The sequence below is a fragment of the Arachis stenosperma genome, chromosome 9 (genome assembly GCF_014773155.1).
Source record: "Arachis stenosperma cultivar V10309 chromosome 9, arast.V10309.gnm1.PFL2, whole genome shotgun sequence".
Taxonomy (NCBI): domain Eukaryota; kingdom Viridiplantae; phylum Streptophyta; class Magnoliopsida; order Fabales; family Fabaceae; genus Arachis; species Arachis stenosperma.
In genome coordinates, this window is record NC_080385.1 from 51,214,047 (window position 1) to 51,240,370 (window position 26,324).

Sequence of the window (26,324 nt, forward strand, 5' to 3'; positions counted from 1 at the left end):
CTTTGGCTGGTCTGACATAAATACCCATTTCTTATTTGTGAAGTCTCCAATGTCTTGAAGTAGCAACTCCAAGAACCAGGCCCATGAATCCTTAGTCTCTGCCTCTACTGCTACAACTGCTAAGGGAAAATAGTTATCATTAGGATCTCTCCCATAGCAACCAACAATTGTTGTCCATGATCACCCTTCAGATGGCAATCATCGAGTCCAATAATAAGCCTATAAGCAGCCAGGAATCCTTTCTTCACAGCATCGAGACACATGTACATTCGTACAAACCTTGGTAGGATTGTTGGACAGGGTCTCTCCAACTTCAGCTTCAATGTCGATCCTGGGTTTGCTCTTAAGACCTCTGCACAGTAGTCTCTGATCCTCCCATATTGTTGCACTGCCTTCCCATGCACCACTTCCCTTGCCTTTCTTCTTGCCCAGTAAGCCTTTCACACAGATATATTTGCCATGTATTTATCTTGAATTGTTTGAATTACAGTCCCCAGCTTCATATCTTCTCCTCTACTTATGTTATTAGTAATTTTCTTAGCAATCCAATTGCTGGACGCAAGACGGCCACTGTAGTTCCTCCCACAAGTGTGCTTACTCTTCAATGTCTTCAGCCTAACACAGCCAGATTTTCCTACTTTACTTGCAAATGCCATCCATGGACACTCTCCGCCTAAACCCTTGCATTTGACTCTGCATCTAACCTGATCGTTCTTGACATATCTAATGTCCCTCCCATTCAACAATGCATGTTCCTTAATAGCCTCCTTAAACTCAGCAATAGATTTAAACTCAATCCCCAGCCGAAACTCATAATCAACACTCATGTCAGCTTCATTATATCTAGGATACCTCTTTCTTCTTATGGGCTCATCAAAATCTCCATCAAAGCTGTCCAATGACTCTGTATCATAACCCGAAGAAATATCTCTAACATCAATTTCTGCTCCATCTTCAGTCACCCCTCCTGTGTTATTTTCAACACCAACTCCCAAATCAACATTATTATCATCTGTTCCTAATGAGCCACTGTTACCTCCGAAGGCATTTGGATGCTGACCTTGTTGGTTTTCTTCTTCAACATTAAAGCCAAAATAATTCTCATTATCACCATCTGGTGCAGAATTTTTATAACCCACACTTACTAACCGGTAAGTACACCGGGTCGTACCAAGTAATACTTTACGTGAGTAAGGGTCGATCCCACGAGGATTGATGGATCAAGCAACAATGATTGATTGATTGGATTAGTTAGGCAGGCAGAAATTGGTTTTGAGATGTTCGAAATGTTTAAGTTTGAATTCAAAATATAAAAAGGAAAAATAAATAAATAAATTGGGAATAAAATATAGAGAAAATAGTTAAGCCTTCAGAGTTATCTATTTTTCCGGATTAACTTTTCTTACTAATTATTTTAATTATGTAGGATTTAATTTATGGCAAACTATATGTGACTAGACCCTAATTCCTTAGACCTTCCTAGTCTCCTCTAAAATTTATTAACTGCCAATTCCTTGGTTAATTAATTCCAATTAGAGGGTAAAAATCAATTTTCAGTTTGCATGCCACAAAAACTCTAATTACTCAAAAATAAGGGGATTATATGTGGTGCACGAAATTGTGATCAACACTTTTCTAAACATGAACAATCCCTAGTAATGGCTCCAAAGACTTGGTGCTCAATACCATGGCATAAACACAACTTCGCACAACTAACCAGCAAGTGCACTGGGTCGTCCAAGTAATAAACCTTACGCGAGTAAGGGTCGATCCCACGGAGATTGGTGGTATGAAGCAAGCTATGGTCATCTTGTAAATCTTAGTCAGGCAGACTCAAATGGATATGGTGATGAACGAAAATAACATAAAAGATAAAGATAGAGATACTTATGTAATTCATTGGTAGGAACTTCAGATAAGCGCATGAAGATGCCTTCCCTTCCGTCTCTCTGCTTTCCTACTGTCTTCATCCAATCCTTCTTACTCCTTTCCATGGCAAGCTCGTGTAGGGTTTCACTGTTGTCAGCAGCTACCTCCCATCCGTGCAGTGAAAGCTAATGCTCATACACTCTGTCACAGTGCGGCCAATCACCGGTTTGGTTCCCGCTCCTACTGGAATAGAATCCCTCTTTTGCGTCTGTCACTAACGCCCAGCAGGTTAAAGTTTGAAGCACGTCACAGTCATTCAATCATTGAATCCTACTCAGAATACCACAGACAAGGTTTAGACCTTCCGGATTCTCTTGAATGCCGCCATCAGGTCCTGCCTATACCACGAAGATTCCGATTAAAGAATCCAAGAGATATTCACTAAGCCTCAGATGCTTGTAGAACAAGAATGGTTGTCAGTCACCTTGTTCATGGGTGAGAATGATGATGGGCGTCAATCACCACATACAGCAGAGCTCCACACCTTAATCTATGGTGTGTAGAAACTCCACCGTTGAAAATACATAAGCATAAGGTCTAGGCATGGCCGAATGGCCAGCCTCCCAACGATCTAAGATAGCATAAAACTCAAAGATAGCTACCAAGATGTCAAATACAATAGTACAAGGTCCTACTTATAGAAAACTAGTAGCCTAAGGTGTACAGAAATGAGTAAATGACATAAAAATCCACTTCCGGGCCCACTTGGTGTGTGCTTGGGCTGAGCAATGAAGGAATTTCGTGTAGAGACTTTTTCTGGAGTTAAACGCCAGCTTTTATGCCAGTTTGGGCGTTTAACTCCCAATTAGGTGCCAGTTCCGGCGTTTAACACTGGAATTTCTGTAGGTGACTTTGAACGCCGGTTTGGGCCATCAAATCTTGGGCAAAGTATGGACTATTATATATTTCTGGAAAGCCCAGGATGTCTACTTTCCAACGCCGTTGAGAGCGCGCCAATTGGGCTTCTGTAGCTCCAGAAAATCCACTTCGAATGCAGGGAGGTCAGAATCCAACAGCATCTGCAGTCCTTTTCAGTCTCTGAATCAGATTTTTGCTCAGGTCCCTCAATTTCAGCCAGAAAATACCTAAAATCACAGAAAAACACACAAACTCATAGTAAGGTCCAGAAAAGTGAATTTTAACTAAAAACTAATAAAAATATAATAAAAACTCAACTAAAACTACCAAAAACATACTAAAAACAATGCCAAAAAGTGTATAAATTATCCGCTCATCACAACACCAAGCTTAAATTGTTGCTTGTCCCCAAGCAACTAAAGATCAAATAAGATAAAAAGAAGAGAATATGCAATGAACTCCAAAAACATCTATGAAGATCAGTATTAATTAGATGAGCGGGGCTTTTAGCTTTTTGCCTCTGAATAGTTTTGGCATCTCACTTTATCCTTTGGAACTCAGAATGATTGGCCTCTTTAGGAACTCATAATCCAGATAGTGTTATTGATTCTCCTAGTTAAGTATGATGATTCTTGAACACAGCTACTTATTGAGTCTTGGCCGTGGCCCAAAGCACTCTGTCTTCCAGTATTACCACCGGATACATACATGCCACAGACACATAATTGGGTGAACCTTTTCAGATTGTGACTCAGCTTTGCTAAAGTCCCCAATTAGAGGTGTCCAGGGTTCTTAAGCACACTCTTATTGCCTTGGATCACAACTTTATTTCTTTTTTTTTTTTTCGTTTGCTTCTCCTTTTTTTTTTTTGTATTCACTGCTTTTTCTTGCTTCAAGAATCATTTTTATGATTTTTCAGATCCTCAGTAACATGTCTCCTTTTTCATCATTCTTTCAAGAGCCAACATTCATGAACCACAAATTCAAAAGACATATGCACTGTTCAAGCATACATTCAGAGAACAAAAGTATTGCCACCACATCAAGATAATTAAACTGTTATAAAATTCAAAATTCATGCAATTCTCATCTTTTTCAATTAAGCACGTTTTTATTTAAGAAAGGTGATGGATTCATAGGATATTTATAAATTTAAGGCATAGACACTAAGACACTAATGATCATAAGACACAAACATGGATAAACATAAGCATTAAAATTCGAAAAACAGAAGAATAAAGAACAAGGAAATCAAGGAACGGGTCCACCTTAGTGATGGCGGCTCTTCCTTCCTCTTGAAGGTCCTATGGAGTGCTTGAGCTCCTCAATGTCTCTTCCTTGCCTTTGTTGCTCCTCTCTCATGATTCTTTGATCTTCTCTTATTTCATGGAGGAGAATGGAGTGTTCTTGGTGCTCCACCCTTAGTTGTCCCATGTTGGAACTTAATTCTCCTAGGGAGGTGTTTAGTTGCTCCCAATAGTCTTGTGGAGGAAAGTGCATCCCTTGAGGCATCTCAGGGATCTCTTGATGAGAGGGGTCTCTTGTATGCTCCATCCTTTTCTTGGTGATGGGCTTGTCCTCATCAATGGGGGTATCTCCTTCTATGTCAATTCCAACTGAATAACAGAGGTGACAAATGAGGTGAGGAAAGGCTAGCCTTGCTAAGGTGGAAGACTTGTCCGCCACTTTATAGAGTTCTTGGGCTATAACCTCATGAACTTCCACTTCTTCTCCAATCATGATGCTATGAATCATGATGGCCCGGTCTAGAGTAACTTCGGACCGGTTGCTAGTGGGAATGATTGAGCGTTGAATGAACTCTAACCATCCTCTAGCGGGCTTGAGGTCATGCCTTCTCAATTGGACCGGCTTGCCTCTTGAATCTCTCTTCCATTGTGCGCCCTCTTCACATATAACTGTGAGGACTTGGTCCAACCTTTGATCAAAGTTGACCCTTCTTGTGTAAGGGTGTTCATCTCCTTGCATCATAGGCAAGTTGAACGCTACCCTCACACTTTTCGGACTAAAATCCAAGTATTTCCCCCGAACCATAGTAAGATAATTCTTTGGATCCGGGTTCACACTTTGATCATGGTTCTTGGTGATCCATGCATTGGCATAGAACTCTTGAACCATCAAGATTCCGACTTGTTGAATGGGGTTGGTAAGCACTTCCCAACCTCTTCTTCGGATCTCATGGCGGATCTCCGGATATTCACCCTTTTTGAGTGAAAAGGGGACCTCGGGGATCACCTTCTTCAAGGCCACAACTTCATAGAAGTGGTCTTGATGCACCCTTGAGATGAATCTATCCATCTCCCATGACTCGGAGGTGGAAGCTTTTGCCTTCCCTTTCCTCTTTCTAGAGGTTTCTCCGGCCTTGGATGCCATAATGGTTATGGAAAAACGAAAAAGCAACGCTTTTACCACACCAAACTTAAAATGTTTGCTCGTCCTCGAGCAAAAGAAGAAAGAAAAGAGTAGAAGAAGAAGAAATGAGGAAGAGGGAGATGGTGGTGTATTCGGCCAAAGAGGGGGAGAAGTGGTGTTTAGGTTGTGTGAAAATGAAGAAGGGAAGAAGGGTATTTATAGGAGAGAGGGGAGAAGGAGTTCGGCCATGTATGGGTGGGTTTGGGAGGGAAAGTGGTTTGAATTTGAAGGGTGAGGTTGGTGGGGATTTATGAAGGATGGATGTGAGTGGTGAAGAGAAAGATGGGATTTGATAGGTGAGGGGTTTTTGGGGAAGAGGTGTTGAGGTGATTGGTGAATGGGGGAAGAAGAGAGGGAGTGGTGGTGGGGTCCTGTGGGGTCCACAGATCCTGTGGTGTCAAGGAAAAGTCATCCCTGCACCAAATGGCATCAAAATTCACGTTTTGAGCCATTTCTGGCGTTAAACGCCGGGCTGATGCCCATTCCTGGCGTTTAACGCCAGGTTCTAGCCCTTTTCTGGCGTTTAACGCCAGTCTGGTGCCCCTTTCTGGCGTTAAATGCCCAGAATGGTGCCAGACTGGGCGTTAAACGCCCAACTGCTAGGCTTACTGGCGTTTGAACGCCAGCAGCATCTTCCTCCAGGGTGTGCTATTTTTCTTCCTGTTTTTCATTCTGTTTTTGCTTTTTCAATGGATTTTGTGACTTCTTATGATCATCAACCTACAAAAAACATAAAATAACAAAAGAAACTATATAAAATATAATCATTGGGTTGCCTCCCAACAAGCGCTTCTTTAATGTCAGTAGCTTGACAGAGGGCTCTCATGGAGCCTCACAGATACTCAGAGCAATGTTGGGACCTCCCAACACCAAACTTAGAGTTTGAATGTGGGGGTTCAACACCAAACTTAGAAGTTGGTTGTGGCCTCCCAACACCAAACTTAGAGTTTGACTGTGGGGGCTCTTCTTGACTCTGATTTGAGAGAAGCTCTTCATGCTTCATCTCCATGGTGACAGAGGGATATCCTTGAGCCTTAAACACAAAGAATTCTTCATTCACTTGAATGACCAGTTCACCTCTATCAACATCAATCACAGCCTTTGCTGTGGCTAGGAAGGGTCTGCCAAGGATGATGGATTCATCCATGCACTTCCCAGTCTCTAGGACTATGAAATCAGTAGGGATGTAATGGTCTTCAACTTTTACCAAAACATTCTCTACAAGTCCATGAGCTTGTTTTCTTGAGTTGTCTGCCATCTCTAGTGAGATTTTTGCAGCTTGTACCTCAAAGATCCTTAGCTTCTCCATTACTGAGAGAGGCATGAGGTTCACACTTGACCCTAAGTCACACAAGGCCTTCTTGAAGGTCATGGTGCCTATGGTACAAGGTATTGAAAACTTCCCAGGATCTTGTCTCTTTTGAGGTAATTTCTGCCTAGACAAGTCATCTAGTTCTTTGGTGAGCAAGGGAGATTCATCTTCCCAAGTCTCATTTCCAAATAACTTGTCATTTAGCTTCATGATTGCTCCAAGATATTTAGCAACTTGCTCTTCAGTGACATACTCATCCTCTTCAGAGGAAGAATACTCATCAGAGCTCATGAAAGGCAGAAATAAGTCCAATGGAATCTCTATGGTCTCATTTTGAGGCTCAGATTCCCATGGTTCATCATTGGGGAACTCATTGGAGGTTGATGCACGCCCATTGAGGTCTTCCTCATTGGCGTTCACTTCCTCTCCTTCCTCTCCAAATTCGGCCATATTGATGGCTTTGCACTCTCCTTTTGGATTTTCTTCTGTATTGCTTGGAGGAGTGCTTGGAGGGAGTTCAGTAACTTTCTTGCTCAGCTGTCCCACTTGTGCTTCCAAATCCCTAATGGAAGACCTTGTTTCAGTCATGAAACTTTGAGTGGTTTTGATTAGATCAGAGACCATGGTTGCTAAGTCAGAGGTATTCTGCTTAGAATTCTCTGTCTGTTGCTGAGAAGATGATGGAAAAGGCTTGCTACTGCTAAGCCTGTTTCTTCCACCATTATTGTTATTGAAACCTTGTTGAGGTCTCTCTTGATTCTTCCATGAGAAATTTGGGTGATTTCTCCATGAAGAGTTATAGGTGTTTCCATAGGGTTCTCCTAGGTAATTCACCTCTTCCATTGAAGGGTTCTCAGGATCATAAGCTTCTTCCTCAGATGAAGCATCCTTAGTACTGTTTGGTACATTTTGCATTCCAGACAGACTTTGAGAAATCAAATTGACTTGTTGAGTCAATATTTTATTCTGAGCCAAAATGGCGTTCAGAGTGTCAATCTCAAGAACTCCTTTCTTCTGACTAGTCCCATTGTTCACAGGATTCCTTTCAGAAGTGTACATGAATTGGTTATTTGCAACCATTTCAATTAGCTCTTGAGCCTCTGTAGGCGTCTTCTTCAGATGAAGAGATCCTCCAGCAGAGCTATCCAAAGACATCTTGGATAGTTCAGAGAGACCATCATAGAAGATACCTATGATGCTCCATTCAGAAAGCATGTCTGAGGGACATTTTCTGATCAATTGTTTGTATCTTTCCCAAGCTTCATAGAGGGATTCTCCATCCTTCTGTCTGAAGGTTTGGACTTCCACTCTAAGCTTACTCCATCTTTGTGGTGGAAAGAACTTTGCCAAGAAGGCATTGACTAGCTTTTCCCAAGAGTCCAGGCTTTCTTTAGGTTGAGAATCCAACCATATTCTAGCTCTGTCTCTTACAGCAAAAGGGAATAGCATCAGTCTATAGACCTCAGGATCAACCCCATTAGTCTTGACTGTGTCACAGATTTGCAAGAATTCAGCTAAGAACTGATGAGGATCTTCCATTGGAAGTCCATGGAACTTGCAATTCTGTTGCATTAGAGAAACTAATTGAGGCTTAAGCTCAAAGTTGTTTGCTCCAATGGCAGGGATAGAGATGCTTCTCCCATAGAAATCAGGAGTAGGTGCAGTAAAGTCACCCAGCACCTTCCTTGCATTGTTTACATTGTTGTTGTTTTCGGCTGCCATGTCTTCTTCCTCTTTGAAGAATTCGGTCAGGTCCCCTAAAGAGAGTTGTGCTTTGGCTTCTCTTAGCTTTCTCTTCAAGGTCCTTTCGGGTTTAGGGTCAGCTTCAACAAGAATGCCTTTGTCTCTGTTCCTGCTCATATGAAAGAGAAGAGAACAAGAAAATGTGGAATCCTCTATGTCACAGTATAGAGATTCCTTGAGGTGTCAGAGGAAAAGAGAAATAGAAAGAAGAAGGAGAAGAAGAATTCGAACTTTACTTAGATAAGGTTCGAATTGTGCATTGAGAAGGAGTGGTACTCCATAAATAGAAGGATGTGAGAAGGAGGGAAGAAGATTTTCGAAAATTAATTAAAATATTTTGAAAACATTTTTGAAAAACATTAATTGATTTTCGAAAATCAAAGTGGAAGAGAAACCAAGTGATTTTTGAAAAAGATTTTTAAATTAGAAATCAAAAAGATTTGATTGAAAACTATTTTGAAAAAGATGTGATTAAAAAGATTTGATTGAAAAGTTATGGTTTTAAAAAGATGTGATTGAGAAGATATGATTTGAAAACAATTTTAAAAGATATGTTTTGAAAACAATTTTAAAAGATTTGATTTTGAAAATTAGTGACTTTTCTAACAAGAAAAGATATGATTTGAAGCATAAAACCTTCCTCAACAGAAAAGGCAAAAAATGTTCAATCAAATCATTAACTGTTAGTAAGTATCTTTGAAAAAGGAAAGAAATTGATTTTGAAAACATTTGATTGAAAAGATATGATTTGAAAAAGATTTGATTTTGAAAAACTTTGAAAATTTGAAAAAAAATTGATTTGAAAACAAAATCTTCCCCCTAGCACCATCCTGGCGTTAAACGCCCAGAATGGTATCCATTCTGGCGTTTAACGCCCAAAATGCACCCTTTTTGGGCGTTAAACGCCCAACCAGGTACCCTGGCTGGCGTTTAAACGCCAGTCTGCCTTCTTCACTGGGCATTTTTGAATGCTCAGCTTTTTCTGTGTAATTCCTCTGCAGTATGTTCTGAATCTTCAATTCTCTGTATTATTGACTTGAAAAGACACAAATTAAAAATATTTTTGGATTTTTAATAATCAAAATGCAACAAGAATCAAATAACAATGCATGCAAGACACCAAACTTAGCAGTTTGTATACTACTGACACTAACAAGATGAGAATGCATATGAGAAACAACAAAACACTCAAGTCAATAAAATTCAAAGATCAAAACAAGGAAATCATCAAGAACAACTTGAAGATTAATTAAGACACTTGCATAAATTCGAAAAATGCAAGAAGAACAGAAACATGCAATTGACACCAAACTTAAGATGAGACTCTAGACTCAAACAAGAAATATTTTTGGATTTTATGATTTTGTAATTTTTTTTGGCTTTTTTCGAAAATTAAGTGAAAAGGGAAATAAAGGTATCAAAGTTCTTAATGAGAATTCCAGGAATCATGCAATGTTAGTCTAAAGCTTTAGTCTAAAGGAATTAGACATAGCTAGCTAAGCTTCAGCAAGACATTGCATTCAAGAGCTAAATTGATGATGATCAATCAGCTTTGGTGATGATAAGAACATCACCTTGAAATACTAGAATTCATTCTTAAGAACTCTGAAGAAAAATAATACCTAATCTAAGCAACAAGATGAACCGTCAGTTGTCCATACTCAAGAACAATCCCCGGCAACGGCGCCAAAAACTTGGTGCACGAAATTGTGATCAACACTTTTCTAAACATGAACAATTCCTAGTAATGGCTCCAAAGACTTGGTGCTCAATACCATGGCATAAACACAACTTCGCACAACTAACCAGCAAGTGCACTGGGTCGTCCAAGTAATAAACCTTACGCGAGTAAGGGTCGATCCCATGGAGATTGGTGGTATGAAGCAAGCTATGGTCATCTTGTAAATCTTAGTCAGGCAGACTCAAATGGATATGGTGATGAACGAAAATAACATAAAAGATAAAGATAGAGATACTTATGTAATTCATTGGTAGGAACTTCAGATAAGCGCATGAAGATGCCTTCCCTTCCGTCTCTCTGCTTTCCTACTGTCTTCATCCAATCCTTCTTACTCCTTTCCATGGCAAGCTCGTGTAGGGTTTCACTGTTGTCAGCAGCTACCTCCCATCCGCGCAGTGAAAGCTAATGCTCATACACTCTGTCACAGTGCGGCCAATCACCGGTTTGGTTCCCGCTCCTACTGGAATAGAATCCCTCTTTTGCGTCTGTCACTAACGCCCAGCAGGTTAAAGTTTGAAGCACGTCACAGTCATTCAATCATTGAATCCTACTCAGAATACCACAGACAAGGTTTAGACCTTCCGGATTCTCTTGAATGCCGCCATCAGGTCCTGCCTATACCACGAAGATTCCGATTAAAGAATCCAAGAGATATTCACTAAGCCTCAGATGCTTGTAGAACAAGAATGGTTGTCAGTCACCTTGTTCATGGGTGAGAATGATGATGGGCGTCAATCACCACATTCATCAGGTTGAAGAACAAGTGATATCTTGGATAAAGAACAAGCGGAATTGAATAGAAGAACAATAGTAATTGCATTAATACTCGAGGAACAGCAGAGCTCCACACCTTAATCTATGGTGTGTAGAAACTCCACCGTTGAAAATACATAAGCATAAGGTCTAGGCATGGCCGAATGGCCAGCCTCTCAATGATCTAAGATAGCATAAAACTCAAAGATAGCTACCAAGATGTCAAATACAATAGTACAAGGTCCTACTTATAGAAAACTAGTAGCCTAAGGTGTACAGAAATGAGTAAATGACATAAAAATCCACTTCCGGGTCCACTTGGTGTGTGCTTGGGCTGAGCAATGAAGGAATTTCGTGTAGAGACTTTTTCTGGAGTTAAACGCCAGCTTTTATGCCAGTTTGGGCGTTTAACTCCCAATTAGGTGCCAGTTCCGGCGTTTAACGCTGGAATTTTTGTAGGTGACTTTGAATGCCGGTTTGGGCCATCAAATCTTGGGCAAAATATGGACTATTATATATTGCTGGAAAGCCCAGGATGTCTACTTTTCAACGCCATTGAGAGCGCGCCAATTGGGCTTCTGTAGCTCCAGAAAATCCACTTCGAATGCAGGGAGGTCAGAATCCAACAGCATCTGCAGTCCTTTTCAGTCTCTGAATCAGATTTTTGCTCAGGTCCCTCAATTTCAGCCAGAAAATACCTGAAATCACAGAAAAACACACAAACTCATAGTAAAGTCCAGAAAAGTGAATTTTAACTAAAAACTAATAAAAATATAATAAAAACTCAACTAAAACTACCAAAAACATACTAAAAACAATGCCAAAAAGTGTATAAATTATCCGCTCATCAATATGTCACATATCCCATTAAATCCAAATAATTAAAATTTAGGAGAATATGTTTTCAAGCTGTTGTTCAAGTAAAGAGCTTTTCCAAGTTTTACAAGAACTCAAATAGAAAGAGGGTCATACTTCCGTTCTACCCAAATTTATAATATAAAGAACGAAAACAATTCTTAAATATAAATCCAAAACATAAATTAAAATAGAAAAAGTAATAAAATCAATCTATACAAATAGACAGAGCTCCTAACCTTAACAATGGAAGATTAGTGGCTCATGGTTCAGAGTAGAAAATAAATAAGGGTTCAAGTAACAAAATGTATTCCAATGATGGGATCCAATCCCCCAATGGAGTCTCCCTAATAGAAGAGAAGTCTCCCCTTTTTATAACTAATCCTAATTAATTTAAAATCTAATTATCTAAAAATAAAAATAATATCTTTTCCTAAAAGATAAGATTTGAATTTAAATTTGAATTAATTAACAGATCTTCAGTTGATGGGTGGAGACCACTTGCTTTGTCCATTCTACAGCTTCTAATCTGTATTTTCTGGGCTGGAAAGTGGGTCAAAACAGCCCAGAATTTGCCTCCAGCATTTTTCTGTATTTTCTGCACGTGGCGCATGTCACGCGGACGCGTCAGGCACGCGATCGCGTCGATGATATTTTCTGCGAGTCACGCGGACGTGTCAGTCACGCAGACGCGTCATTTGTGCAAATTCCAGTCCACGCGTTCGCGTCAGGCACGCGATCGCGTCATTGCGCTTTCCTCCATTCCGCGCGGTCGCGTGAGCCATGCGTCCGTGTCGGTCTTCGCTGGTCATCTCTTTGGTTTCTTCTTTTTCTCTGCAGAAACTTCATCAAATCCCTCCGAATGCTACCTAAAATAAATAAAATTGCACAAAACTCAAAATAGCATCTATAGTGGCTAAAATATAATTAATTCTTAATTAAACTCAACAATTTAGATGCAAATTCACTAGAAAAAGATGGATAAGATGCTCACGCATCACAACACCAAACTTAAACTGTTGCTTATCCTCAAGCAACCAAAACTAATATAGGCTTAGGATGTGAATTTGCATGAGAATGAGAGTTCGATTAAGCTCATGTCTCTTTTTATAGTGGGGTTTATAACTGTAATCCTGAATAGTTTTGGCATCTCACTCTCCTTTGAATCAGAAGGATGTCATTGTCATTCGGAATTAGAATCCAGATAATATTATGAATTCTCTGATTTTTATATTTCAGTTTAATCCTTGAACACAGCAAAATTTACTTTAATTTATTTTTCTTTGGTGCTTTGCACCTTGAGCCTATCCGTGACTTTAAATGTTTTGTCTCAAGAGTTACTTGACACAGAAACTCCACAAGCACTTAACTGGGGAACTCTCTTTGAGTTCTGATTTTTCTTTCAGTTACTCCCAGACAGTGGTGCTCAAAGCCTTTGGCATACTCTGCTAAACGCACTTGGTCTCGACTCTAAGTGTTCTGTCTCAAGGATTACTTGACACAATCACACCACAAGCATATAACTAGGGAAACAACTATTTGAGCTTTTAATCATGTCTGAGCTCCCTAGTCATTGATGCTCAGAGCCTTGGACCTTGCTTTTATTATTATATTTTTTTTAAAATAATGATTTTTTTCTTTTGCTGTTTCTTTTGCTTCAAGGATTAAATTTTTTTTTATTTCAGAGAAGTCATAATAATTCTCTAAATTTCTGTTCCTTATACATCAACATCCCTTGATTCAAATTCAAATATGCACTGTTCATATCATGCATTCAAAAATTACAGAAAATACCACCACATTTAAGTAAATAAGACTATTTTTAGAATTAAACTCAATTTCTCATGCAATACATCACTTCTTTTTCTTTTCTTTTTAGATTCAAGTTCAGTGAGTGGTACATGAAACATCTTTTCATCATTAAAGCAATTAAAAGAAAACTAATCCTAGGATTTTAACTAATAAAAGATCATGAAACAGACAAAGTAAAATAGCAGAAAATCGGAACATAACATAGAAAAAGAAAGGAGGAATAAAAATGAAAGGAACTCAACCACCTTAGTTATCCTAGCAGTCGCTTTATTCTTCAGGTTGTGCTCCTTTGTGAGGATGATTTGCCTCCCTTTTGTGTTTTAGAAAAACCATAAGTGTAGCGTCCAACAACACCAAACTTAAAGGTTTGCTTGTCCTCAAGCAAATAAGAACTAAAAATAGAAGAGACAAATATTATGAGGAGAGAAAAATAAAAGGATAAAAGAATAAGAGAGAATTAGGATTGGGAGAGAGAGAGAAAGAAAACTGGGCGGCGAACTAGTGTGGCGCAAGCGACGCGAACGCGTGGAGCACGCGGTCGCGTGGGTCGCGCATTTTTCTTAATGACGCGTTAGCATCAGGCACGCATTCGCGTGACTTGTATTTTGTGCAATTCGCGCGAAGCCAGCAGCGTGCCCGCGCGACTTTCTGTTCGCATGGCTTGGGATGCCTATTTTCATATGACGCGATCGCGTCGGTCACGCTAACGCGTGGATGACCATTTGTGCAATCGACGCGATCGCATCGGTCACGCGTCCGCGAAACCAATTCCGTGCGTTTAGCACAACTCTCTACCCAAACACTCTTTTACGTCGATTTCGCAGGCCACGCGTTCGCGTCAGTGACGCGGCCGCGTGGATGGCGAAAAATTCACAAGTGACGCGAACGCGTGGGGCACGCGATTGCGTGAGCTTGTTTGTGTGAAAGGCTCCTTTCTCGCGCCACTCCCGCGCAACTCTCTGTCAAATTTATTTTTCACACACATCCATCTAACGCGAACGCGTCAGCGACGCTTTCGCGTCGTGTGTGCTTTTTTTTTTTGAAATGTAGCTTGAGGTGTTTGGTTCCTGAGATAGGATAGTTGCATGGTCAGAATATTAGAAAGAACTTAATAAAAATTAAATAAGAAAACTACTACTACGAAAAATAACTAAAACTGAAAAGAAACGATCATACCACGGTGGGTTGTCTCCCACCAAGCACTTTTAGTTAAAGTCCTTAAGTTGGACATGTGGTGAGCTCCTTGTCATGGTGGCTTGTGCTTGTACTGATCTAGGAATCTCCACCAATGTTTGTAATTCCAATGGCTACCAGGATCCCAAGTCAGGCGCATAACGCCTTTGAACAAGCTGAAGCAAGTGACAAAGTCCCAAGAGTGTTGATTGTGGGAATGAATTCCAGGGTCCCAGACCTTGCTTTTACACCCGTCTTCTTGTGTATCACCATTGTTCCCACCGGGTGGCAAGCAATCTGAATTTTCACAGAGACATCCAAGCAACCTTCTAGACCCATTCAAATTAGCTCTACACCAATCCTTGCACTTTAATTTGGAGCATGCAACCATACTGAATCTTGCTTGACATCTCTTGCCACTAACCATCTTCCTCTTACTCTTAATGCCACAAAGAGCTCTAAGTTGACCATCCGTCTCCAGTAGCCCATATTCAAGTAGGAAAGGAAAGGTTAAGGGTAGGAATTTTACCCACTTGAATGTTGTATTGGATGGTGATGGCTTTGGGAGAAGTCTTGTAAGCTCCACTCTCTTGTGTTCTTCTTTGAATTCTTCTACCTCTTTGTAAGCTTCCTCAATTTCAACCTCTTCCTCTTGGTAGCTTTCTTCTAATGCAATCTCTTCTTCATTACTTACCAAGGGTATTGGAGGTTGTGCATCTTCCTCTTCTTCTAATTGCTTGCTTATTTGGCTCATTTGTACTTCCAAGTTTCTTATTGAGGCTCTGGTTTCCTGCATAAAGCTTGCTAAGATTGCTTCCAAATCATTGTTCTGTTGGGACTGAGAAGACTGAAACTGGTGGTTATTAGAATTATTCTGTTGAAAAAACACCCTGAGAACTATGATTAAAATTTTGTGGCCTCTGAGGTTGCTCTTCCCACTCAAAATTTGGATGTTGGGTGTTGATAGTTGGGACTTGCATGCCACTCATGTGTTGAGTAAGTAGACTTAATTGCTGAGTCATAAGCTTGTTCTAGGCAAGAATAGCATTAAGAGTTTCTACTTCAATAACACTCTCCTTCTGAGAAGTTTCAATATCTGATGGTGGCTCTTGACATGGGTAGAAAGATGATGGTTCTTGGTAGTTGGAACATGGAGCACTGAAGTTTCTTTGGTTTTGGCTTTGCCAACCAAAATTTTGATAGTTCCTCCATCCACCATAATATGAATCACTACTTGGATGTAAGTAGTAACCTATGTGATCTCTTTCCATTATTTTTTTCTCAGTACAAAACACCAAACAGGATTAAACGCACCATGTGGTAACCAAGTAAGTAAAGAAGAAAGGACAAAAAATTTTTTTTTTTGGAAAAGAAATAAAAATAAAAGAAGAATTTAAAAATAAATAAAAAGAGATCAACTAAAAATTAAAAAGTTAAACAAAGAAAAATACTAGTATTAAAAATTTTTTTTTTTAAAAAAAAACTTACTACGAGGACACCAAACTTAATTTTAGAAATTAAAAAAAATATATATTAGTATTAAATTATTTTATTTTTTTATTTTATTTTACTTTATTTTTACAAAAACCAAATAATAATAAAAAAAAGAATTTAAAACGAAACAGGAGGGAGGGGGACGAACGAAAAGGAAAATAACGTAAGGAAAAAAAAAGAAAAAAAAATTAACGTAAAAAAGGAAAAAGAAAATTGAAAAAAAAATTAAAAGAAAAACGAAACAGGGGAGGGGTTGCTAACGAAAAAAAAGAAAATAAGAAAAAATTTTTAAAATTTTTTTTTGAAAAATAATAAAACAATATTTAAATAAAATTAAAATTAAAATGCCTAATCTAAGCAATCAAATAACTAATAGTTGTTAATCATAGTCAATCCCCGACAACGGCGCCAAAAACTTGGTGCGGAATTTTTATAACCCACACTTACTAACCAGCAAGTGCACCGGGTCGTACCAAGTAATACCTTACGTGAGTAAGGGTCGATCCCACGAGGATTGATGGATCAAGCAACAATGATTGATTGATTGGATTAGTTAGGCAGGCAGAAATTGGTTTTGAGATGTTCAAAATGTTTAAGTTTGAATTCAAAATATAAAAAAAAAATAAATAAATAAATTGGGAATAAAATATAGAGAAAATAGTTAAGGCTTCAGAGTTATCTATTTTTCTGGATTAACTTTTCTTACTAATTATTTTAATTATGTAGGATTTAATTTATGGCAAACTATATGTGACTAGACCCTAATTCCTTAGACCTTCCTAGTCTCCTCTAAAATTCATTAACTGCCAATTCCTTGGTTAATTAATTCCAATTAGAGGGTAAAAATCAATTTTCAGTTTGCATGCCACAAAAACTCTAATTACTCAAAAATAAGGGGATTATATGTCACATATCCCATTAAATCCAAATAATTAAAATTTAGGAGAATATGTTTTCAAGCTGTTGTTCAAGTAAAGAGCTTTTCCAAGTTTTACAAGAACTCAAATAGAAAGAGGGTCATACTTCCGTTCCACCCAAATTCATAATATAAAGAACGAAAACAATTCTTAAATATAAATCCAAAACATAATTTAAAATAGAAAAAGTAATAAAATCAATCCATACAAATAGACAGAGCTCCTAACCTTAACAATGGAATATTAGTGGCTCATGGTTCAGAGTAGAAAATAAATAAGGGTTCAGGTAACAAAATGTATTCCAATGATGGGATCCAATTCCCCAATGGAGTCTCCCTAATAGAAGAGAAGTCTCCCCTTTTTATAACTAATCCTAATTAATTTAAAATCTAATTATCTAAAAATAAAAATAATATCTTTTCCTAAAAGATAAGATTTGAATTTAAATTTGAACTAATTAACAGATCTTCAGTTGATGGGTGGGGACCACTTAGTTTGTCAATTATGCAGCTTCTAATCTGTATTTTCTGGGCTGGAAAGTGGGTCAAAACAGCCCAGAATTTGCCTCAAGCATTTTTCTGTATTTTCTGCACGTGGCGCATGTCACGCGGACGCGTCAGGCACGCGATCGCGTCGATGATCTTTTTTGCGAGTCACGCGGACGCGTCAGTCACGCGGACGCGTCATTTGTGCAAATTCCAGTCCACGCGTTCGCGTCAGGCACGCGATCGCGTCATTGCACTTTCCTCCATTCCGCGCGGTCGCGTGAGCCATGCGTCCGCGTCGGTCTTCGCTGGTCATCTCTTTGGTTTCTTCTTTTTCTCTGCAGAAACTTTATCAAATCCCTCCGAATGCTACCTAAAATAAATAAAATTGCACAAAACTCAAAATAGCATCCATAATGGCTAAAATATAATTAATTCTTAATTAAACTCAACAATTTAGATGCAAATTCACTAGAAAAAGATGGATAAGATGCTCACGCATCAGCAGCACTGTCATCAAATCTGTTATCCTCACTTGAAGACTCTGATTGACTTACCACTTCTACTTCAACTAAATCATTACCACTGTACTCACCATTAGAGGATATATAGTCCTCATCATTTGAGGTTATCTCAACCCCATTTCCTTGTCTACATCCACTAACCGCATACACATGGCAGTGTTTAATCTCTTGTTCTACTACATACTTACCCATTATCATTGCATCTCCATCAGACTTCAACTCCCTAAGACCATCCTTCAATGCAACTCCAGGTTCGTTCCACCAGAATTTAGCATTGCCTGTGTATCCAACTTCTTTCAGCGCTGCAACAATTTCTTGTAACGACCACTCATCTAAATCAAACTGCAACCCTTCCACTACTGTCCCACCAAGGTATTATTTCCCTCCTTTCATGCTAACCATCCGACCACCATGGTAGAGATCAAGGGTAAACACAAAATCTCCCATGACTACCAAAAAAAACAAACAACAATAGATTCATCAGAGAAACCCTAACTACATTAGATACTCTAACCTCCACTGAAAAAAAATCAAACCATAACATTCAACTCACAGCTGTGAAGGGATTGAGGGTTATGAACTCTTACCTGATTTAGTGTTGTTCTCTTGCACACTTCACTCTTCAGCTGCCAACAATGTCAAGCAGAAAGCAACTCCACACAGTCCGAACCACACTCGACGATCAATTCCAACGATGGAAGAGAAGCATGGGCAGAGACAAATTCTACTGGAGATGAAGCGTAACGATAATGAAGGGTCTCAGTGGGATTTTTGGTCATTACAAAAATTTGAAACTAAGAAATAACGAGTCTTTTCTCAGTCCAGCTTCTGCATGTGCAACTCACATGCTCAAGGGCGAATATGCTGTCGAATATTCTGTTAAATCAAACGGAGTTTGAACGGTAGGGACCCAATTACAAATTTTAATTTACTTCAGGGACCCAATTACAAACTTTTAAACTGTAGGGACCAATTTGTAATTTCACTGAAAGTGTAGGGACTAACTGTGTAATTTAACCAAACTACAATTAAACAAAACTAAAAACCTAAAACTAAAATGAAAATCATAAGAAGTCGTTGAATTCTAGAGAGAAGTTGGAGCTTCTCTCTAGAATTCAAGGTCTAAAATCCTAACAAAAGAAAAATGAAGAGTGTGTATGAAATGTGTGTTTAAATCCCCTTCATGAATGACTTCAAATATGGCCCTCAAATAAATGGTCTGAAATGTGCCAAAATGACCTCTCAAATCGTGAGTCACGTGTCATTTTAAATGAGACACGCGACTAGACTTGTGCCTGTGCACAAATGAGTGCTTGTATACAGCACTGGATTTTTTTCTCTTTCGTTTCTTCGTGAAATCTTTGCTTTCACATGCTTTCACCAATTTTTCCTAGCCATTTTTACCTCTTAAACCTTAAACAACTTGAACAAATATATCAAGGTATAGAATAAAATAAAAATGAAAGTTAAGTTGATCAATTCCACTCTTTCCAATCCAAAAATCATCATAAATATGGATTTATCAATCATTAAACAAGACTAAAAATTAATATTTAAAACACTTAGGGGTATAATAATAACTTTAGCATAAAGTAAAATATAAAAATGGTTAATTAACTTAGTAAAAGGTAAAAGATTCTATTTGAAAAAATATGAAGGTACAGTGGTAAATTAGTAACCCTAGAGGTAAAAGTGCCACTATAAACCTAAGGAGAAAAGCAAAAGAGAAAGTTAGTATAAAAAAAAACAAAATGGGAATCTTGTAAAAAGACTAAAGATAAAATGGTCTCTTAATAAAGGAAAATACACAATTGTAATGTTGAAAGATTGAGGACAAAAGAGTTCCACACTGAGAATGAAACAGGGTATTATAAGAAGAAAGGGTTAGAAACTTTAAGATTTCAGAATGTACGCCCTTTAGATTATATGTTTGGCAAGGGTAGCGGTTGCATTTCTCTTGCCCACTACTTGATTGAGATTGATGGTGGGGACATCCATCAAATGCATATTGTTTCTCCAACTTTTAGCATACTATGTTGTTAAGCTTTGTGATGATTGTCGGTTGCCAAATGTACATGGCTTTGTCCATTAGGCACATATGTAGAACGTACGCAGTTGAAAAAAATCATATTTGGGCTTAGTCCCGAATAACGTCGGACTATGGATAATTAACCGACGCGTGAGCTCATGGCCTACCTAGGACAGATATGCATCATACTGTTTGCATATCGTGCATTTTTTTTATAGTTGTATTCTGTGATTGTGAATTATCTCTTAGACTTAGGCTACTATATTCTGTGATTCTGTGATTGTTAGTCTGCTATATTTACCTGTATTTGTACTTGCATGCCAACGTAACTACATGAATTCTTAGAGTTAGGCTGCAGAACCCCTTAGTTTCTCGCTTAGTACCTTGTTGGGAACCGTAGATTCTCACCTTCTTATTTTTTCTCGTCCCGTAGATGGGGCTGGCGTGATCTTTTTTGAGTTCGCAGCATTTCGACAGTATGTGGATGTGAGTAGCAGCAACATTACTAGCGTGCTAGAGTAACTCCACTTACTTCAGCACAACATTCCGTGTTCCTTTAACTATCATTGATCTATGACTAGTACTAGCAGTAGTAGCAGTCTTTACCTTAACTTTGTATAGACTTTTTAGAGGGCTAGTCTCTTTTGTAAATATCTACATAAGTTAGACGAGTCTCAAAGTAGAGTGGTTTTTGTAGAGACGGGGCCTGTTAATATAAATAATAGAGTCTATAAATATCTATATAAATAAGCGGTTTATGTTGTAACACCCTAACTTTTAGCACGTCATGATCGTATCAAAAGTAAGGCGTTACTAACTCGTTTTTCTTTTTAACTATTTAATATTGAGCCTTTAGTCCGATGTCGCGTTTCAGTTTTATAGAAAATTCCAAAATAATACTTTTAGTAATACTAGACTCTCGTAAATTATTTACAATTATTTAATAAGTTTTTTAGGCATTCTTAAATTAAAACATTTAACTTTAAAAATAAATCCTTACCTCCGTATGAAATTAAAATCAACGAAAGCTCTAAAAAAATTTTCTAACCGAGCTGCTGAAAAGAAAAGCGACATAAATCGTTTGTGTCTCTTAAAACTCCAATTGGCTTAACTCAAAAGAAAGGGGAGTTACATCACCATCAACTTTTACCGAACAAAAATAATGCCAACATATAAAAAAAAAATACAAACACTTTTACCGAATTAGATTTTTTATTGGAGTTACGAATTACAAGAAATTAAAACCGGAAAATCAACGGAAGTCACTGTTTTCTCTCTTTCTCTCCGTCACTTCCTTCTCTCTTTTCTTCATATTAGTTCGGTGAAAAAATATCCAAATGAAGCAAGATGATGATTATTGTGATTATAGAATAAAATGGGGCATGTGTCATATATATATATGGCTTCGGCCAAAAAAACTAAATGATAGCTAGGAGGATGACGATGACGATGACGATGACGATGACGATGACGATGACGATGACGATAATGATAATGATAATGATAATAATAATAATAATAATAATAATAATAATAATAATAATAATAATAATAATAATTGTTACGGATCCGGCCCACCAGCCCGGATCCAAAGACAAATCCGATTCCTCGGGTTTGACCCATTCCCCCCTTCCAGAAAGCCTCGAACCGGCCCATTGGAGCTCCTAACCGACTTTCGAATTCAAACGTCTCCTTTATCTTATCCCAACAAGATAAAGATAAAATAACTACCATCACCTATAAATAAGAGGACCTACGTCCCCCAGGTATTCACTCATTCCTCACACTTTCTACCTGTTAGATCCATTCTGACTTGAGCGTCGGAGTGTCTTTGCAGGTACCATCCCCGCTCTACTCGGATAGTCCGACATCCGCCTCGATCCGCAGGTTCCCGATCCTCCTCTCAACCCGTACCAGAGTCATCTTGTACATTGGCGCCGTCTGTGGGGACTTGCGACAATCGAACCGGATGGAGGGCATCCTAGAGGAAAACCCTTCAAGCCGGGATGACTCCCAACCATGTCGTCCGGCCTCAAATCACCAGGAAGTCACGAACCAAGCAAAAATAGCAAGTACTATCCACCACACGAACGAACACGTCATCACGGACCCGCGACATCCCGAGAAAGCCAGGGACAAAGCGGCACAGATAATCCAGGATCTCTGCCTCTGGGTCCAAGAACTTGAAGGCAAACTGACCAACAGAGAAAAACACAACAACGAACATAGAAGCCAGGCGACTTCCAGGTCAAGATCCCACCGCGGCAGGTCGCCAACCCGGCAACACGATAGGAGAGATGATCGCAGCGTCTCACGCAACCACCGACACGAGAAATCGCTAGAACGGCGATACAACAAAAAACACCACCGCAGCGCTTCTCGTGATCTAAGTCGTCAACACGATTCGGACGAGGATCGGAGATACCGAAACACCAAACGCACGAGAAACGACCACACCATAATGGGAGCTACACCCTTCACAGAAAGAATCTTAAGAGCGAAACTCCCCAAAGGTTTCGACAAACCCACCGACATGAAGTACGATGGAACCAAGGACCCTCAGGAACATCTAACGGCCTTCGAGGCCAGAATGAACCTGGAAGGAGCGGCCGACGCAGTCCGATGCAGAGCCTTCCCAGTAACCCTTGCCGGACCGGCGATCAAATGGTTCAACGCCCTCCCAAACGGATCCATAGCCAGCTTCAACGACATAGCATGAAAATTCACGGCCCAATTCACGACCAGAATCACCAAAGCCAAACACCCCATCAGCTTGTTAGGGGTCACACAAAAGCAAGAAGAATCCACAAGGAAATATCTCGACCGCTTCAACGATGAATGCCTAACGGTCGACGGACTCACGGATTCCGTTGCAAGCCTCTGCCTGACTAACGGGCTCATGAAAGAGGACTTTCGCAAACACCTCACTACTAAACCAGTATGGACCATGCACGAAATCTAGAACGTCACCAGAGACTACATCAACGACGAAGAGGTCAGCCAGGTCGTCGCTGCCAACAAATGGCAGCACACCCAACACGGCAATTCGGCTCCCCGTCATAACCCAACGCCCAAAGAGAATCAACGGGACCACCCCAGGCCGACCAACCGGCCACCAAGAATTGGCAAATTCTCTAATTACACGCCCCTAACAGCACCAATTACGGAGATATACCATCAAATAGCAGATCGAGGCATCATCCCAAGAGCCCGACAACTCAAAGAAAGGACGGGAGGCAACAAAACCCTCTACTGTGACTACCACCGAGGTTATGGCCACAAAACACAAGATTGCTTCTACCTTAAAGACGCTCTTGAACAGGCTATACGAGACGGCAAACTCCCGGAATTTGCCAAAATCATCAGAGAACCAAGACGCGCGGAGAAAGACAAGTCGCCAGAAAGAGAAGGGCGTAACCCGAGAACACAAAGGCAACCCCTCAGGGAGAGCCTGGAGGAAGACCCAACCATCATAGTAAACGTCATCACAGGTGGTGGACGAAATTGTGATCCATATTCTTTGTATTTGTATGAAATCATTATTATGGCACCAGTTGAATTCACAACTCCGTTCAACTAACCAGCAAGTGTACTGGGTCGTCCAAGTAATAAACCTTACGCGAGTAAGGGTCGATCCCACAGAGATTGTTGGTATGAAGCAAGCTATGGTCACCTTGTAAATCTCAGTTAGGCAGATTAAATTGGTTTATGGTTTCGAAAATTAATAATAAAATAGAAATAATAAAAGGGATAGAATACTTATGCAGATTCATTGGTGGGAATTTCAGATAAGCGAATGGAGATACTGTATGGCTCAAGAACGCCTACTTTCCTATTGCTTCAACTCAATCCTTCTTACTCCTTTCCATGGCAAGCTATGTATAGGGGTTCACCGTTCGACGATGGCTACTTTGTATCCTCTCTGGAAAATGGTCCTCTGCGCTGTCACTCGCATGGCTAATCGTCTGGAGGCATCACACTGGCCGAAGGTTACATCCCATCCTCGCAGTGAAAACTACGTTCACGCGCTCTGTCACAGCACGGCTAATCACTGGTTGGTTCCCGCTCCTGCTGGAATAGAATCCCTTGATTCTTTTGCGTCTGTCACTAACGCCCAGCACTTGCGAGTCTGAAGCACGTCACAGTCATTCATTACCGGAATCCTACTCGGAATACCACAGACAAGGTTAGACTTTCCGGATTCCCAGGATCCTACTCGGAATACCACAGACAAGGTTAGACTTTCCGGATCCTCATGAATGCCGCCATCTATCTAACTTATACCACGAAGATTCTGTTGGAGAATCTAAGAGATACACATTCAAGCTCGGTTGCATGTAGAACGGAGGTGGTTGTCAATCACGCGCGTTCATAGGTGAGAATGATGATGAGCGTCACATAATCATCACATTCATCATGTTCTTGGGTGCGAATGAATATCTTGGAATAAGAACAAGTTGAATTGAATGGAAGAAAATAGAATTGCATTAATACTTGAGGTACAGTAGAGCTCCACACCCTTAATCTATGGTGTGCAGAAACTCCACCGTTGAAAATACATAAGTAAAAGGTTCAGGCATGGCCGAATGGCCAGCCCCCTGAGTGATCAAGAGACCGAATAATCAAAGGCTAAACAGTCAAGAGATTAAACTGTCAAAAGATGTCTAATACAATAGTTAAATGTTCTATTTATAATAAACTAGCTCCTAGGGTTTACATGAGTAAGTAATTGATGCATAAATCCACTTCCGGGGCCCACTTGGTGTATGCTTGGGATGAGCTTGATTAATCCACGAGCTGAGGCTTCTCTTGGAGTTGAACTCCGAGTTATGACGTGTTTTGGGCGTTCAACTCCGGATCATGACGTTTTTCTGGCGTTTAACTCCAGACAGCAGCATGTACTTGGCGTTTAACGCCAAGTTACGTCGTCAATTTCCTAATAAAGTATGGATTATTATATATTATTGGAAAGCCCTGGATGTCTACTTTCCAACGCCGTTGAGAGCAAGTTCTGTAGCTCCAGAAAATCTATTTCGAGTGCAGGGAGGTCAGATTCCAACAGCATCAGCAGTCCTTTTGTCAGCCTTTTTCAGAGTTTTGCTCAAGTCCCTCAATTTCAGCCAGAAATCACCTGAAATCATAGAAAAACACACAAACTCATAGTAAAGTCCAGAAATGTGAATTTAACATAAAAACTAATGAAAACATCCCTAAAAGTAGCTTGAACTTACTAAAAACTACCTAAAAACAATGCCAAAAAGCGTATAAATTATCCGCTCATCACAACACCAAACTTAAATTGTTGCTTGTCCCCAAGCAACTGAAAATCAATTAGGATAAAAAGAAGAGAATATACTATAAATTTCAAAATATCAATGAAATATTAATTCTAATTAGATGAGCGGGACTTGTAGCTTTTTGCTTCTGAACAGTTTTGGCATCTCACTTTTTCCTTTGAAGTTTAGAATGATTGGCTTCTCTAGGAGCTTAGAATTTTGGATAGTGTTATTGATTTTCCTAGTTAAGCATGTTGATTCTTGAACACAGCTACTTATGAGTCTTGGCCGTGGCCCTAAGCATTTTGTTTTCCAGTATTACCACCGGATACACAAATACCACAGACACATAACTGGGTGAACCTTTTCAGATTGTGACTTAGCTTTGCTAGAGTCCCCAGTTAGAGGTGTCCAGAGCTCTTAAGCACACTCTTTTTGCTTTGGATCACGACTTTAACCACTCAGTCTCAAGCTTTTCACTTGGACCTTCATGACACAAGCACATGGTTAGGGACAGCTTGATTTAGCCGCTTAGGCCTGGATTTTATTTCCTTGGGCCCTCCTATCCATTGATGCTCAAAGCCTTGGATCCTTTTTACCCTTGCCTTTTGGTTTTAAGGGCTACTGGCTTTTTCTGCTTGCTTTTTTCTTTTTCTTTCTATTTTTTTTTCGCCAATTTTTTTTCGCAAGCTTCTTCTTGCTCACTGCTTTTTCTTGCTTCAAGAATCAATTTCATGATTTTTTAGATCATCAATAACATTTCTCTTTGTTCATCATTCTTTCAAGAGCCAACAGTTTTAACATTCATAAACAACAAGATCAAAAGACATATGCACTGTTCAAGCATTCATTCAGAAAACAAAAGTATTGTCACCACATCAATATAATTAAACTAAATTCAAGGATAAATTCGAAATTCATGTACTTCTTGTTCTTTTGAATTAAAAAATTTTTCATTTAAGAGAGGTGAAGGATTAATGAATTTTATTCATA

General features: G+C 39.4%; 1 protein-coding gene and 1 non-coding gene across 2 annotated transcripts; one reads left to right on the top strand and one right to left on the bottom strand.

Moving 5' to 3' along the window:
• Positions 1–440: 440 nt before the first annotated feature.
• LOC130949503 (uncharacterized) lies at positions 441–18,473 on the bottom strand. Its single transcript, XM_057878200.1, has 3 exons — positions 18,426–18,473; positions 18,086–18,368; positions 441–1,114 (listed from the first exon to the last, which is right to left on the bottom strand). Exons 1-3 carry the CDS (start codon positions 18,471–18,473, stop codon positions 441–443), a joined length of 1,005 nt encoding a protein of 334 aa, XP_057734183.1.
• Positions 7,739–7,846, top strand: LOC130952582 (small nucleolar RNA R71). Its single transcript, XR_009074762.1, has one exon. It is a non-coding gene; the product is annotated as a small nucleolar RNA R71 (small nucleolar RNA).
• Positions 18,474–26,324: the final 7,851 nt, after the last annotated feature.